The sequence below is a fragment of the Narcine bancroftii genome, chromosome 8, assembly GCF_036971445.1.
Source record: "Narcine bancroftii isolate sNarBan1 chromosome 8, sNarBan1.hap1, whole genome shotgun sequence".
In the NCBI taxonomy this organism is placed as follows: Eukaryota; Metazoa; Chordata; class Chondrichthyes; order Torpediniformes; family Narcinidae; genus Narcine; species Narcine bancroftii.
In genome coordinates this window covers 82,431,453-82,447,694 of record NC_091476.1, presented here as the reverse complement: position 1 = coordinate 82,447,694, position 16,242 = coordinate 82,431,453, and the positions used below count along the sequence as shown (strand labels likewise).

At 42.0% G+C, this 16,242-nt stretch overlaps 1 protein-coding gene across 1 annotated transcript; it reads left to right on the top strand.

Moving 5' to 3' along the window:
• The first annotated feature begins 13,500 nt into the window (after positions 1-13,500).
• On the top strand, positions 13,501-15,012 carry LOC138742084 (uncharacterized). The gene has a single exon (XM_069896276.1). It carries the CDS (start codon positions 13,501-13,503, stop codon positions 15,010-15,012), a length of 1,512 nt encoding a protein of 503 aa, XP_069752377.1.
• The last annotated feature ends 1,230 nt before the right edge of the window (positions 15,013-16,242 follow it).

Below are 16,242 nucleotides of genomic sequence, written 5' to 3'. Positions count from 1 at the left end.
GGATTTTTATTTAAAATATTTGATGTTTAGATTGGGACAGACATTTACTAATTGGATTTCTTTGGCTTGGCTTCGCAGACGAAGATTTATGGAGAGGTAATGTCCACGTCAACTCAGGCTCATTTGTGGCTGACAAATCCGATGCGGGACAGGCAGACACGGTTGCAGCGGTTGCAAGGGAAAATTGGTTGGTTGGGGTTGGGTGTTGGGTTTTTCCTATTTTGTCTTTTGTCAGTGAGGTGAGCTCTGCAGTCTTCTTCAAAGGAGGTTGCTGCCCGCTGAACTGTGAGGCGCCAAGATGCACGGTTTGAGGCAATATCAGCCCACTGGCGGTGGTCAATGTGGCAGGCATCAAGAGATTTCTTTAGGCAGTCTTTGTACCTCTTCTTTGGTGCACCTCTGTCACGGTGGCCAGTGGAGAGCTCGCCATATAACATGATCTTGGGAAGGCAATGGTCCTCCATTCTGGAGACGTGACCTACCCAGCGCAGTTGGATCTTCAGCAGCGTGGATTCGATGCTGTCGGCCTCTGCCATCTCAAGTACTTCAATGTTAGAGATGAAGTCACCCCAATGAATGTTGAGGATGGAGTGAAGACAATGCTGGTGGAAGTGTTCTAGGAGCTGTAGGTGATGCTGGTAGTAACAAATGGGCAAGTCTCTGGCTTTTTTCGATTAACTAGACCCAGTAGACAAGGGTGTCCATTGTCATCAGCTTTATTTACTTCGGTAATAGAACCTTTGGCAGAATTGATTAGATCTGATCTTGATTGTAATGGAAGATTCTAACTGATTTTTTTACTTTTGCAGCCTTTTGCTTCTGCAAGGCTGAGAACCTGCTTGTTTTTTAGAATCAGCAGACATAAGCTAAATTCCACTGAGGGGCCAGAGATGCTGTTATCTGAAGAAAGGACATCTGTATACCAAGAACATTTAATCTTCCTGCTTGTTTTGGTCACAGACTGTCAGAGGCCTAGCCTTGATGCAAAATAAAACATTATATTCAAAGTGATAAGCTGAAAATTATGTTGTTCGATAGAAGCCTAGCATGCTATCTTGCTCGCTTATCTTTCTTGCTGTGCTGGGAATAGGTGCTTGGGTAAGCAGTTTTTGGGTAATATAAGCCATGATCCTGCTACTGAAGTTGGAGACTCTCCGAGAGGTGGCAACATCTCTCAGCAAGAAGAAGAACTTCTAGAGTCCAGCCAACGTCCCGGTTGGGGGAGGTGGAGAAGCTGCTACCGGCGCCCTGACAACCTACTACAAGTGTGCAGTCGTTGCCTCGCTTCGGCAGTTGGGACCAGTCCAAGCGTTGATAAGTATAGTTGGGAAGGGCTTGCATATTGTAGTGTGAAATCAGCTTTTGAATTTGTAATAAACATTTGTATAAACTGAACTGCTCTCGGTGTTTGTGTCTATTTTCTTTCAGTAGCTCAAACACTGTGACCAATCTAAAACGAACAAAATGAGAGGTACAAGTTTACCCAAGACATTGATATTAAAGGTTATCGAGTTAGAACAGCTGGATGCACTTCTCACAGATGAAGTTATTAGGGATTTTCTGGCTTCCCTGATGACCCACATTCTGCAAGAGGAGCATTCCCCTTCCTTGGCTGCCATGCCCATTGTTTATGACGAGAGGAGAAAACATATGATATCTAAAGCCTGCCCTTTCTGGGCCTACCCGCTGAATCCATTTTGTTCCTCGAATAGGATGGTCCCTTCTTACTTCAACTCCTGAACCACCATTTCAGCCTTTTCTCGCGAAAACCATCTGACTCAGCCCACTTTGATAATGACCCTGCCACGACACAGTCCCTCACTTTTATAGTGATGTTTGCCCAATCAGCTGCTCCATCTTCAACTACTGAACTCGATTGTCTTGGCAAGAGGTGTTCTATATGTTCATGTTGAACAAAGGAATGATGAGAGTGAGAGTAGGACCATTAAGGTAGGAACATGTGCCTGGAGATGGGGAAGGCCCTAATCAATACTTTGCTTCATTAGGGAGCAGGACCTTGGTGAATGTTAGGTCAGTGTAGAACAGGTTGGAACATACTGAGGTTAAGAAAGAGGAAGTTCAGGATCTTTTAAAAAATATTCGGACTGATAAGTCCTCAGGACCGATGGGATATAAGCCAGGTTTTTAACAGGATGTGAAGGGAGAGATTTCTGGGGTGTTGGCAATGAACTAGACTATTGGAGCAGATTATTTGGGACAAAATTTATGACCATTTAGAGAAGCAGTCTTCTCAGGGATAGTCAGGAGCCTGATAGAGTGTTTTCAGGAGTCTCCAAATTATTGGTGAAACTAGCGTAATGTGTATGGATTTTTATTAAGGCTGGGCACGGTTTATTAAGGCCAGCATGGTTAGTGTAGTGGTTAGTGTGTTACATGCCCAAAGGACCCCAAAACCCAGCAGCAATAGGATCAATATTTTAGATGTGGAATAGAAATTGGAACTATTTTTCATTCTACATGGCCTCGTACAAAGGTTAATACTTTTAAGATTTCTATTCATAAACTTTTACAATGGATAATGGGGGTGGATTTTCCTTTAAACCCTGAATTATTTTTGTTAGGTAATTTTGAAAGTGTTATCAGATTCCAAATTGAAATTTGTTAAGTTGGCTTTGATGATAACAAGGAAATGAGTTGCTGTCATGATGTCTCTTTAATTTTAGAGAGGAGGCATGCTGAAATCCAAAGTTGCATTTCATTAAACAAAATTATGTATAATGTGAGGAATAAATACTCTTTATTTTTTCCAAATTTGGGGTCTAGATTTATGAAGTTAAAATTATAAAATTTATATTTTTCCTGTTGCGTGAAGTTTTCCCTGAAGAAATAAATATAATTTTGTGATGTTTCTGAGATTTGAGTGTCACCTGATGCAGTTCGAATTAATGAATTAATTAATCGATTGTGGGGTGGGAGGGGTTTTAGTTTAATTTTAGTTTTAGTTTTTATTATGTTATATACATAATATATATTTGTTAGCAATCTATTATGCAACTTGCTATATTATTAATAATAATATAATTGTTTGATCTTAAATAAAATAAAATATTAAAAAGAAGTCTACGTCATTGTCTCAACAGAAACCAAAGGGAAGTTCCTTTGTTACTGCTGTGCCAGATACAAGCACAAGAAAGAACAAGGAAACAAAGAAGAAGGAAGATCAGGCTGTTCAGGAAAGCTGTTTGTATTGCAAAGATAAGCATGATTTAGAATAATGTTCACGAATGGAGAAAAAGTCACATTTTTTAAAAGAAGAATGGAACATGTTTTGGCTGCTTGTGTAAAGGACACATCAGCAAAACTTGTAATAAGCGACTCAGTTTATAGCATCCCAAGTTACTGCTCACTCAGTGAAGTAAAGTAGAGAAGGAAGTCAATCTGAATCCAAACTAAAGATACAGTCAGAGAGGATGCTTCAGCTTCGGTTCAGGCAAACAATCTTTCTGGGGCCGGTGACACAGCTCTCTCAATAGTTCCTGTACAGGTTAAAGCTAAAAAAGGAAGCTTCATACTGAAGACCTATGTCCTTCTTGATCCAGGAAGTACTGCATCATTTCGTACTGTTGAATTAATGAATAAATGTAATCTTCATGGAAAAAAAATCACAGATCTTATTGAAGACAATGAATGAAGAAAGGAACATTGAAACTAATATAGTTTCAGGTTTACAGATTGTTGGATTGAATAGTAGTGAATTTTGAGATCTTCCAAGTGTATATACTTAGAAGATTATGCCTGTGAATAAGGAGAATATTCCTTATCAGGATGATATCAAACATTGGGATAATCTAAAAGATGCTTGCTTACCTAAGATTGTTGCCAAGGTTGAGATGTTAATTGAATTCGATGTACCAAAAGCTCTTGAACCTCTAGAAGTAATAAGGAGTCAAAACGATGGACCTTATGCCGTGAGAACATTGCTTGGATGGATGATTCTTCACCAAGATATTCTTGGTTGTTGGGGAAAATTGTGGATACAGTTCCAGACAAGAAAGGTTTTGTTTGGCAAGTGCGGATTAAAACTGAGACTGGTTACTTAAATAGATGTATGACTAAAATCTATCTTTTATAGGAAGCTGAATGTTTTGATTTCTAATCTTATATTTACTATGTTTACCTTGTGCATCTGTAATAGTCATTAGCCACTAATGTCTATTATAATAATTAGGGGCTGGAATGTAAAGGTTAAAACCTTGTTTTTTTTTTAAACTCTTAGTTAATTTTGTGCCTGACTCTTTAAGACGCTATTGTTTGTAGTGTTACCATAGTGACTATGATGTAATATGTTGTAATATATTCCCAGGTTAACTACTTGCTCATTATTCAATAACATTTGAAGGAAGCGTGAACACGAGAAATATTTCTTTGAATTTTTCTGTGTGTCTCTTTAAAAATCGTTATGGTTCTCTTTAAAGTTTGAGCTTCTTTAAAACCATTTTATATCTCTACTAGACAGTAAATACTTTGTTATGAAAGTTATACAAGTGTTTTAACAATGAATTAAAACTACATAAAATAATAGCCACAGAGTTGGATTTATTGGATTAAAGAGATCAAAATTCAGAATATTGTAGCTCACACTTTTGGAAGATGATACTTTGAAATTAGGATCTATTAGAATAAGGAAAGTGTCGTTTAACATCCTCCGACCCTCCAAGGAGAAAAGGCTGAGTTCACTCAACCTGTTTTCATAAGGCATGCGCTGACTTGTGGCACCAATGCAACTTGCTGCTTGGGTGCCAGGCATTCACCATCTGCAATGAGGGACAGACTGACCATATGTCATTGTTGCCAAGACCTGAACCAGCAATCTCTTGGAAATGTCTGTTGTCATTACCAGAGTCACAAAAGTGGGCGTAAGATTAAAAGAGTTGGAACAGAATTAGACCATTCAGCCTGTCAAGTCTGCTTGGCCATTTGAATCATAGCTGATGTGATTTTCCATTCATCTCCATTTTCCTGCCTTCTCCCGTGACCTTTGATGCCTTAGTGCTCAAGAACCCGTTAATCTCCACTTTAAATCTACTCAATGACTTGGCCTCAACAGACGTCCAATGCAATGAATTCCACAGACTCCACCCTCTGACTGAAGAAAGCTCCCCTCATCTCTATTCTAAAGGGACATCCTTTTATTTGGAATCTGCACTCTTTGGTCCTCAACTCTCCCACCAGATCTTCTTCATGTCCACTCATCTGCCCCTTCAATATTCAATACTTTTTAAAGAGCTCCCAGCTCATCCTTCTAAGCTCCAGTGAATAAAGGCCCAGGGCCGTCAAACGCTCCTCATATGTTAACCCACTCCTCCTGACATCATTGCCGGGACCCTTCTCTGGACCCTTTCCAACACTAACACATCCTTCCTTTGATATGTGACCAAAAGTGGTCTGACCAGTGCCTTATAAATCCTCACCATTACAACTTTGCTTTTATATTCTAGTCCTCTCAAAATGCTAGCATTGCATTTTCTTGCTTACTGCTGGTTCAACTGGCACAAGGATTCCCAAATTCCTTTGGACGTCTCTTTACTGAGTTATCTCACCATTTAGAAAATAGTAGTGGCACGGTTCGTGTATCGCCTTTCCAGGGCCAGCGATCAGGACTGGGGTTCGAATCCTGCACTGTCAAAAATAAGTTTATATGTTCTTCCCATGTCTACGTGGGTTTTACCCAGGAGCTCTGGTTTTCTCCCAATGTTCAAAACGTACTGGGGGGTTGTACATTAATGGGCTGGCACAGATTCATGGGCCAAAATGGCCTGTTACCAAGCCTAACGTCTAAGTACCTGTAAAGTCTACTTTATTCCTTCTACCAAAGTGCATGACCATACATTTCCCCTGCTCTGCCCATTCTCCCAACCTGTTCAAGCCCCTCTGAAGACTCCCTGGTTCCTCAACACTACTTGTCCTTCTCCTGTCCTTGCATCAGCCACAAACTTGGTCATAGGGTCATTAATTCCATCGTTTAGCATGAAAAGTAGCAGAACCAGCACTGGCCCCTTTGGAAACTGACAGCCAGCCAGAACAGGCTCCCTTTATTCCCACGCTGCCCTCTACCAGTCAGCCAATCTTCTATCCGATGCCAATACCTTTCCTGCAATACCATGGGCTCTTCACTTGTTTCACAGCCTCATGTGCGGCACCTTGTCAAAGGCCTTCTGAAAATCCAAGCAAACAACATCAACCACCTCTCCTTTGTCTGTTCTGCTCGGTACTTCCTCAAAGAACTTCAATAGATTTGGCAGGCAAGATCTCCCCTGAAGGAAACCATGCTGCCTTCAGCTTATTTTAGCTTTTTTAAAAAAAATTATTTAATACGTCACAATATAACCAATCTCTAATAATATTTACACAAACTTTGTACGTATATATACAGACTTTTTTCCATTTTTTCACCAACCCCCTCCCCCACCCCCATAAATCTAGAGAGAAGAGAAAATCAAGTAGAAAAAAAAACAAGAGGAAGCGTGTCATTTACATATTATGTGATACACTATTTCCTTACATATACTTTTCTCGTTAAGAGTTAAGAGCTGGAGGCCTGAGGTTGCGGTTACCAACAAAGTTTTATATGGGTCCCAAATTTGTTCATAATTGTCTCTTAAGTTATAAGTGATTTTCTCCAATAGAGACATTGGTTCATTTCTGTGAGCCACTGCTGTATTCTCTGGGCGGTTTCCATTTACCAAGTTATCATTATGTGTTTTTTAGCTGCCGCTAATGCAATCTTGTTAAATCGCTTTTGGAATCTGTTTAAATTTAATTTTAACTCTTTGTCTTTTCTATTGCTTAACAGAAAAATTTCTGGGTGTTTTGGTATCTAGTTTTTGTAATTTGATCCAGTATTGAATTTAAAACCTCTCAAAAGGGTTTCACTTTTGCACATGTCCAAATGGAATGTACCAATTTCTTGTTTACAGCAAAAGCATTTATCAGATAATGTTGGGTTCCATTTTTAAAATTTTTGAGGTGTAACGTATAGTCTGTGAAGCCAATTATACTGTATCATTCGATACCGACCATTTATTGTATTTCTCATGGTGCCCGCACATATTTCCTTCCAGGTTTCATTACTTATTTGTATGTTTAAATCATTTTCCCAAGGTGCCTCAACTTTTCCTTTGTCTTGAAATTTAATGTACATATCTGTAATAAACTTTTAAATTATCAGAGTGTTTGTGATTATATATTCAAAACTACTGTCCTCCGGCAACCTTAGATCAGTTTCCAGCTTTTTTTAAAGATGTTTTTAATGATAGTATGAAAATATTGAACCATGCGATATTCCTCATTGATCTTTTAGCTTTTCAAATGTCCGTGGGCTATTGCCCAGAAAACAGTTTCTTATTCTTGTAATTCCTTTTCTTGACCATTCCTTAAAATATATATTATTCATTGTGAAAGATATTAATTGGTTTTGTTTTTGCAATGTATTTGGTACTTGATAGTTTATTAACTTTTCACTCTAAATGTATTCTATTCCATATTTTTAAATATTGTAAATTATTATGTTACACTAATTTCTCATTCCACTTATAGAGTACATGTTCTGAAATATTTTCCCCTAGTTTATATAGTTTCCATCCTCAGCCAGGCTGGTTTTTCTCCTACCTTGAAAAAATGCGACAAGAATCTTAATCGGGCAGCTCTGTAGTAGTTTTTAAAATTTCGGAACTGCCAACCCCTTGTTTAAATGTCCCCATCAGCTTTTCCAAGGCTAATCTTGGTTTCTTACCTTTCCATAGAAATTTTCTTATCAATTTATTCAATTTTTGAAAATAATTCCCTGTTACAGGGAAAAATAGTGTGACAGAGTATATAGAGGTGTTTGTGAGATATATTGGGAAAGGTTTGTTTGAGCAGGTCACACACAATATTTTAAAACACTGAATTTTTGCAGGAGCTTTTGCAGGGGTGCTCAGAGACTCATGATTGTCTGTTATTTGCAAAAGGCAACAAACGTAACAACAGGCAGTAGCAGCCTTGTCTGGAAAACAGATCTTACTGTCTGGAAGGTCATCTGATCTTTGCAGGCAGAGGAGAAAATAAAACAAGTTTTGCTCTCAGAGAAGAGGGAGTGATAGAGAGAAGGAGAGAGAGAGAGGAGAGAAACAGACATCAGTTCCAGAGGGACAAGCTGGCAAGCTTTGGAAGACAGCCTGGTTAAAGGAGAGGACTGGCTGTCTGGTGTTTCCCTTGGAATAGGGGAAACAGAAAGGAACTCTGTGGTGACCTGAAACAAGAAAAACTCACTCTCTGAAGACCGACAAGAACCTTTCTGAGTGGTAACCATTTACCAGTTAAGCACCAAAGCCTGGTGAACTTTGCTAATGTTAACGTCTGTGCACAGTACGAGAATTGCCTGCAACCAGTGAGATTGGACTGTGAACCAAAGAACTTAGCTGAACTTACACACACATAACACACACCTGTGCTTAAAATTAAAAGGGGGTTAAGTGAGTCAATGGAGATAAGTTAAAGTTTGATTCTATTTTCATATTCAAAGATAATTAAAAGCAACTTTTGTTTAAGTAACCCTTTGTTGTGGTGCATATTTATTGCTGCTGGGATTTGGGGTCCTCTGGACTTGTAACAGTGGCATTTGAAATAAATATCGTAACCATGAAAGTATATTCATTTTTATACAGTTTACGCTCCCTATTAAAGTTATTAGCAAGTCCTTCCATTTCTCTAAGTCTTTTTGTATTTTTTCCATTAACGGTTAATAATTTAGTTTAAACAGATGATTTAAATTATTATTTATTCTGATGCCTAAATAACGCATTGCCTGTACCTACCATTTAAAAAGGAGATTCTTTTTTACATTGTGTATAGTTTGTCATGTGTAATGGCATCACTTCACATTTATCAGTGTTAACTTTGTACCCTGAAATCACCCCATATTCTTTCAATTTGGTATATAACCTCTTTATTGATTCTTCAGGATGTGGTAAATATACTATGATGTCATCCGCAAATAAACTAATTTTAAATTCTTCCTCTTTAACCCTTATTCCCTTTATTATTCTACCTGTTCTTATCATTTCTGCCAATGGTTCTGTTGCCAAAGCAAAAAGGAAAGGTGATCATGGGCATCCCTGTCTTGATGACCTTCTCAATTTGAAATAATCTGAAATATAACCATTAGTTAGCACTCTTGCTTTAGGATTATTATGGAGAGCTTTGATCCAATGAATAAATTTTTTTGGTATTTAAATTTCTGTAGTACTTTAAAGAGAAAGCTCCATTCTAGCCAATCAAAGGTCTTCTCTACATCTAGAGCTACTGCCACTGTTGGTTCTTTATTTTCTTGTGCTGTGTATATCAGATTGATAAATTTACATACATTATCTGCTGCCCTTCTATTCTTAATGCATCCTGATTGATCTGATTTCACCAACTGCAGTGAACAATTCACTAATCTATTTGCTGGTAATTTTATGATTAATTTATAGTCAGTATTTAATAAGGAAATTGATTTGTATGAAGATGGTGCCAACGGAGCTTTCCCTGTTTTTGGAATTACTGTGATTATTGCCATCTTACAAGATTCAGGTAAGTTCTGAGTTTCTTCCACCTATTTTATTACATCTGAAAGGGGTGGAATTAATAAGTTATTGAAAGTTTGGTAAAATTCCGTGGGGAATCCATCCTCACCTGGTGCTTTATTATTTGGTAGATTCATTAATGTGTTCAACCATCAGGGGATTTGCTAATTTACTTTGTTCTTCTGAATCTAACTGGGGCAACTCGATATTTGATTTAAAAAAAATCTATTTCCTTATTCTTCACTAGGACCATGGATTGGTATAATTGCTTACAAAATCTCCTAAAATGTTCATCCGTTGTGGATTATATGAGATGTAATCATTTCCTTTCGTTGTTAATACAATAGTTCTTGTTACTTGCTCTGTCTTTAATTGCCAAGCCAAGATTTTGTGGGGTTCTCTCCTAATTCATAAAATCTTTGTTTTGATTAGTTTTTTTTCCACCTGGTATATTTGTAATGTATCGTATTTCAATTTTTTCTCTGTCAATTTGTCTTTTTTTCTCTACTTTTTCCCCTTTCATTAAATCTTTCTCTAGACTTGCTTATCTTTTTCTTGGTAGTGTTACTTTTTGATTTTAGCTGTATTACTTATTATTTGTCCTCTAATAAAGGCTTTCATTGCATCCCATAATATAAATTTATCTGTTACAGAATTTGCATTCATATCTAAATATATTTTAATTTGTTGTTCTATAAATTGCCTATAGTCTTGTCTTTTTAGCAAGATAGGGTTAAGCCTCCATCTAAATCCTTTATTTGGAGTATCCTCCAGAGCTATTGTTAGCCGAAAGGGTGAGTGATCTTGCTTTATATTCAACATCTTGGACTCTCCCTTGTATTTATGCTGAAAGTAAAAACATATCAGTCTTGGAGTAAGTCTATGTTAGAATAATCGGAGTAATCTCTGTCTTTCATTTGTTGTTTTCTCTATTGGCCTATTATCCTCACACCTTGCATTGAACTTGATGTAAATTTAGCTGCTTTCTTTTTGTTATGCATTTTTACCAGTTTCATCTAATAATGGATCAAAGTTAAAATTAAAATCTCCACCCAATCAGATATGTCCTTTTGTATCTGCCAATTGTAAAAAAAATATTTGGCATAAATATCTGATTGTCCTCATTGGGCACATGTAGATTGAATAAGTTCCAGGATTGCGAGTAGATTTGGAATACTGTTATAACATGCCTCCCAGCTGGGTCTATACCTACCTTTTCTATTAAAATAGGCAAATTTTTATTAATTAAGATCGCTTCCCCTCTAGCCTTTGAGTTGTAAGATGACACGACCATATGACCTACCCAGTCTCTCTTCAGTTTAAGTTGTTCTTCCTCTGTTAAATGAGTTTCCCGTACAAATGCTATATCTAATTTTTTTCCTTTTTGAGTGATGTCAGTGACCTTTTTCTCTTGATTTGGTTATGTATCCGATTAATGTTAATCATCATAAACTTCAACATATTCATTCTGTTAGTCCGTGTTTTTTACATACCACCCTCTCAGATCCTCCAACTTTCTTTCTCCCAGCACACCTTGAAAATCAACATACATTTCTCTACATGTTGACACAAACACCCGGAAAAAATTAGGAACCAAAAAAAACTAAGTAACTGTAAAGTGGAAAACGTGGAGAACCGCTCACCCCCCCCTCCCCCACCTTATCGAGATGCCTTTGCTGACCTGGGGGACAACCGCAACAACCTTAACTTTGTGGGCTGCAGTATAAACCGCAATTGTCAAATGATTTTGCAGCAGATTGTGCCTCCCCAGCCCCAGCCCTCCCCAGTCTGTCCCTCCCCAGACCGTCCCTCCTCAGACCATCCCTTCCTAGACTGTTCCTCCCCAGCACCAGCCCTCTTGGGAAAATTTATAACATATTTTCTAAACACTTAAACAAAGCTCTCATATAATCCAACTATAAATCAACCGGTTAACCTCCAAATATATATTATTGCCTTTAACCATCTCTTAGTTCTGTCCATCATTCTCTTCCTTGTTGAATATTTGTCAGTTGTTCAATGAAATATCGATCTTTTCTTGGGTCATCAAACAGTCTATTTTGTCTATCTGGAATAAATATTTTTAACACGGATGGATGTTGCAAGATAAAATTGTAACCTTTTCTCCATAATGTATCTTTTACTGGGTTAAATTCTTTATGTTTCTTTAAAAGTTCAAAACTTATATCCGGGTAGAAAAATATTTGATTCTCATTATGTTTCAATGGACCTTAAAACTTGACCAGGATGGAACATGGTCTTTGCTGCGCCTGTGGCTTCGGTGCCAAAGCTCTGTGAGCTCTTTCAATTTCTATTTCCTCCTGGAGTTCTTCCGTCTCCAGAACTTGTGGGATCCATTGTTTTAGAAATCCTTTTGTGTCCGTACCTTCCACACCTTCTTTCCGGCCCACTATTTTAATATTATTACACCTATTAAAGTTTTCAAGAATGGCAATTTTTTGGGCCAATAAATCCTGTGTCTTCATGACCTCTTTACTCCTTATTTCTGATTTTTCCTTTAAGACAGTCATTTCCATTTCCACATCTTTCACTCTCCTACATCATCACATTGCTTTTTCATATCCTTGATTACATTTTCCATAGGTTAAATTTTTATATCTGCTTCCAGCACATTCTCTATAAACTCCGATTTCTGACGTTAATGTTTCCATCATCATTCTCATCTGATTGTCAAAGTATTTTATGTCTACTGTTTGTTTTTGGCTTTTACCTTTATAGACCCAGCTAGGATGATGTTATGACCTTTAGTTTTCTTCTGTATCTTTCTTGTCCCTTCCAAGTCTTCTATGTCATGTTCCATGTCTTCACGATGCAGAGTCCATTTCCAGGGCCGTTTCTCTTGGTTTACTTATTGCAGGACCTTGCTGCTGGTAACTGTTTTCTTCAGTGTCCTGACTGGCTTATTTTATCTTGTGCTTTCAAGTCCTTATCCTTAACAATGGTCTCTTGCTAAATTGTGAAGTCAGCCTAACAGACTGATATTTTTTGTCTTTTGCCTCACTCCTTCTTAAAGAGTAGGACGGCATTTCCAATTTCACTGATGCATTTACAATCTCTGTCAGATCCTGGGGTGTAGCCCATCGAGTCCAGGACACTTGTGCACTTCCAACCACTTCAGCTTCACAGGCACCTTCTCCTCTGTAACAGCGACTGCTCTTGTGGATTTCTGGTACATCGCCAAAATACCCATTCAGGACACTTGCCATTTGCTCCCCATTACCACTTCTCCTGATGCCCATTTTTAAATTTAAATATAAATGTTTAAATGTAGACATACATACAGGCGATTTCAGCCCACGAGTCTGTGCTGCCCAATTTACACTCATTAACCTACACCCCTGGTACGTTTTGAACCGGAGCCCCTGGGGAAAACCCATGCAGACATGGGGAGAAAGTACAAACTCCTTATAGACAGCGCAGGATTTGAACCCCAGTCCAGTCCCGATTGCTGGCACTGTAAAGGCGTTGCACTAACCGCTACGCCAACTGTGCTGCCCATCTCTCTTACCCCTCTTTTACTCTTTGTGTGTCTGGTAAAACTTTTATGCTACTGGCAAGCTTATATTTCATCTTCTGTTCCCCTCTTGCTTTCGTTGTTGCCTTATGTTAGTTTTTATAAGCCGCCCAATCCTCTAGCTCCGCGCAATGCTCTCTGCACACTTTTTTACTTTATGCTGCCTTTCACTCCCCTCCCCTCCACGCCACGGCTGCCACACCCTCCTTTCACTCCCCTCCCCTCCTCGCCACGGCTGCCTCACCCTCCTTTCACTCCCCTCCACTCCTCGCCACGGCTGCCTCACCCTCCTTTCACTCCCCTCCCCCCCTCGCCACGGCTGCCACACACTCCTTTCACTCCCCTCCCCTCCACGCCACGGCTGCTTCACCTTCCTTTCACTCCCCTCCCCTCCATGCTATGGCTGCCTCACCCTCCTTTCACTCCCCTCCCCTCCTCGCCACGGCTGCCACACCCTCCTTTCACTCCCCTCCCCTCCTCGCCACGGCTGCCTCACCTTCCTTTCACTCCCCTCCCCTCCACGCCACGGCTGCCTCACCCTCCTTTCACTCCCCTCCCCTCCTCGCCACGGCTGCCTCACCTTCCTTTCACTCCCCTCCCCTCCACGCCACGGCTGCCTCACCCTCCTTTCACTCCCCTCCCCTCCTCGCCACGGCTGCCTCACCCTCCTTTCACTACCCTCCCCTCCTCGCCACGGCTGCCTCACCCTCCTTTCACTCCCCTCCCCTCCTCGCCACGGCTGCCACACCATCCTTTCACTCCCCTCCCCTCCACGCCACGGCTGCCTCACGCTCATTTCACTCCCCTCCCCTCCTCGCCACGGTGCCTCACCTTCCTTTCACTCCCCTCCCCTCCTCGCCACGGCTGCCTCACCCTCCTTTCACTCCCCTCCCCTCCTCGCCACGTCTGCCACACCCTCCTTTCACTCCCCTCCCCTCCACGCCACGGCTGCCTCACCCTCCTTTCACTCTCCTCCCCTCCTCGCCACGGCTGCCTCACCCTCCTTTCACTCCCCTCCCCTCCTCGCCATGGCTGCCTCACCCTCCTTTCACTCCCCTCCCCTCCTCGCCACGGCTGCCACACCCTCCTTTCACTCCCCTCCCGTCCACGCCACGGCTGCCTCACCCTCCTTTCACTCTCCTCCTCTCCTCGCCACGGCTGCCTCACCTTCCTTTCACTCCCCTCCCCTCCTCGCCACGGCTGCCTCACCCTCCTTTCACTCCCCTCCACGCCACGGCTGCCTCACCTTCCTTTCACTCCCCTCCCCTCCACGCCACGGCTGCCACACCCTCCTTTCACTCCCCTCCCCTCCACGCCACGGCTGCCTCACCCTCCTTTCACTCCCCTCCCCTCCTCGCCACGGCTGCCTCACCCTCCTTTCACTCCCCTCCCCTCCTCGCCACGGCTGCCTCACCTTCCTTTCACTCCCCTCCCCTCCACGCCACGGCTGCCTCACCCTCCTTTCACTCCCCTCCCCTCCTCGCCACGGCTGCCTCACCCTCCTTTCACTTCCCTCCCCTCCTCGCCACGGCTGCCTCACCTTCCTTTCACTCCCCTCCCCTCCACGCCACGGCTGCCTCACCCTCCTTTCACTCCCCTCCCCTCCTCGCCACGGCTGCCTCACCCTCCTTTCACTCCCCTCCCCTCCTCGCCACGGCTGCCTCACCCTCCTTTCACTCCCCTCCCCTCCTCGCCACGGCTGCCTCACCTTCCTTTCACTCCCCTCCCCTCCACGCCACGGCTGCCTCACCCTCCTTTCACTCCCCTCCCCTCCTCGCCACGGCTGCCTCACCCTCCTTTCACTCCCCTCCCCTCCTCGCCACGGCTGCCTCACCCTCCTTTCACTCCCCTCCCCTCCACGCCACGGCTGCCTCACCCTCCTTTCTCAATGCTGCTGCTTCTTTGGAATGAACTGATCGCGAAGATGCAACTCACCTCCTCACATGCCATCTGAAAGGCAGGTACAGGGAAAGGGTTGGAATGCTCTCCACTTGCTTGGATAAGGTCTCGTGGAGAATTGTGAGTAGTTTTGGGCTCCTCATTAAGAAAGGATGTGCTGATATTGGAGAGGGTTCCAAGCAGGTTCACAAGGATGATTCCAGAAATGAAATGGTTATCCTTCGAGGAGTGTTTGACAGCTCTTCCCCTACACTCATTGGAATTTAGGAGAATGTGGGGATCTGAATCACAGTCAATAACTCACGAGACTGAAGTTATGCGAATAACGTAGGCTTTTATGAGGAAGAACATGGCAGTGTTAGCCATCTACGAGCCTAGTCCCAATCTGAGCTAAGTGCAATGAACAGGAACACTTATATGCAAGCAAGGGGGCTTCTTCCCTCAACCAGTCTATAGTGCCGGTCCTTCATACCAGCCAGCAGCGAACATCTACATTCTATACACAAGCATGCAATTCCTAGGATCACCACACTCACCGTCCCTTTAAAAAACCAAAAGCCAGCCGTGACAGACTGGTAAAATCATGGTCTAAAGGCTTCATTAAGAGTACACGTGGAGGATGAGTATTATAATTACAGGTTAAGTCTGTCCAGTGGCTTGATGTGACGTCTGGACCATCTCAGCTCCTGCGGTGGTGAGATTTGAGTTGGAGACTCTTGTGGTGGTGATACCCGAGTTGGAGAAGGTCCAATGGTCGGTGTCATAGGAGATGGTGCAAATGATGACAACGTGGCTGGATGTTCAGCGCCGTCATCTGTTGGTGTCAGGTTAGATTCTTGTGGAAGAAAATGGACATGGCAGGGTGAAGAGCCCCTCAGTGGGGTTGACAATTGTTCATCCCCGTGGCCACAAGAGTTAGGAGGTTGGGTACTGTGCTGCACTTGTGTGGGTGGCCTGGGTATTTGAGCTGGTGGAGATTGGGGAGGAGGTGGAGACTCAGGCATCCCAGTTGGTGCGAGGTATTGGACACACATGGTGTCCTTCCTCCTGTCTGAAAAAATGACAAAGGCATAATGTGGGTTAGCATGAAGGAATGGAACTCGTTTGACAAATGGATCTGATTTGCAAGGTCTGACATGACACTTGAGTAGTACAGCTCCAGGGGTTGAGAGCCAGCTCGACAGTCACTCCAGTAATCGATTTCCTTGGGAAAGGAAACATGCATTCATAAGGCGTCACATT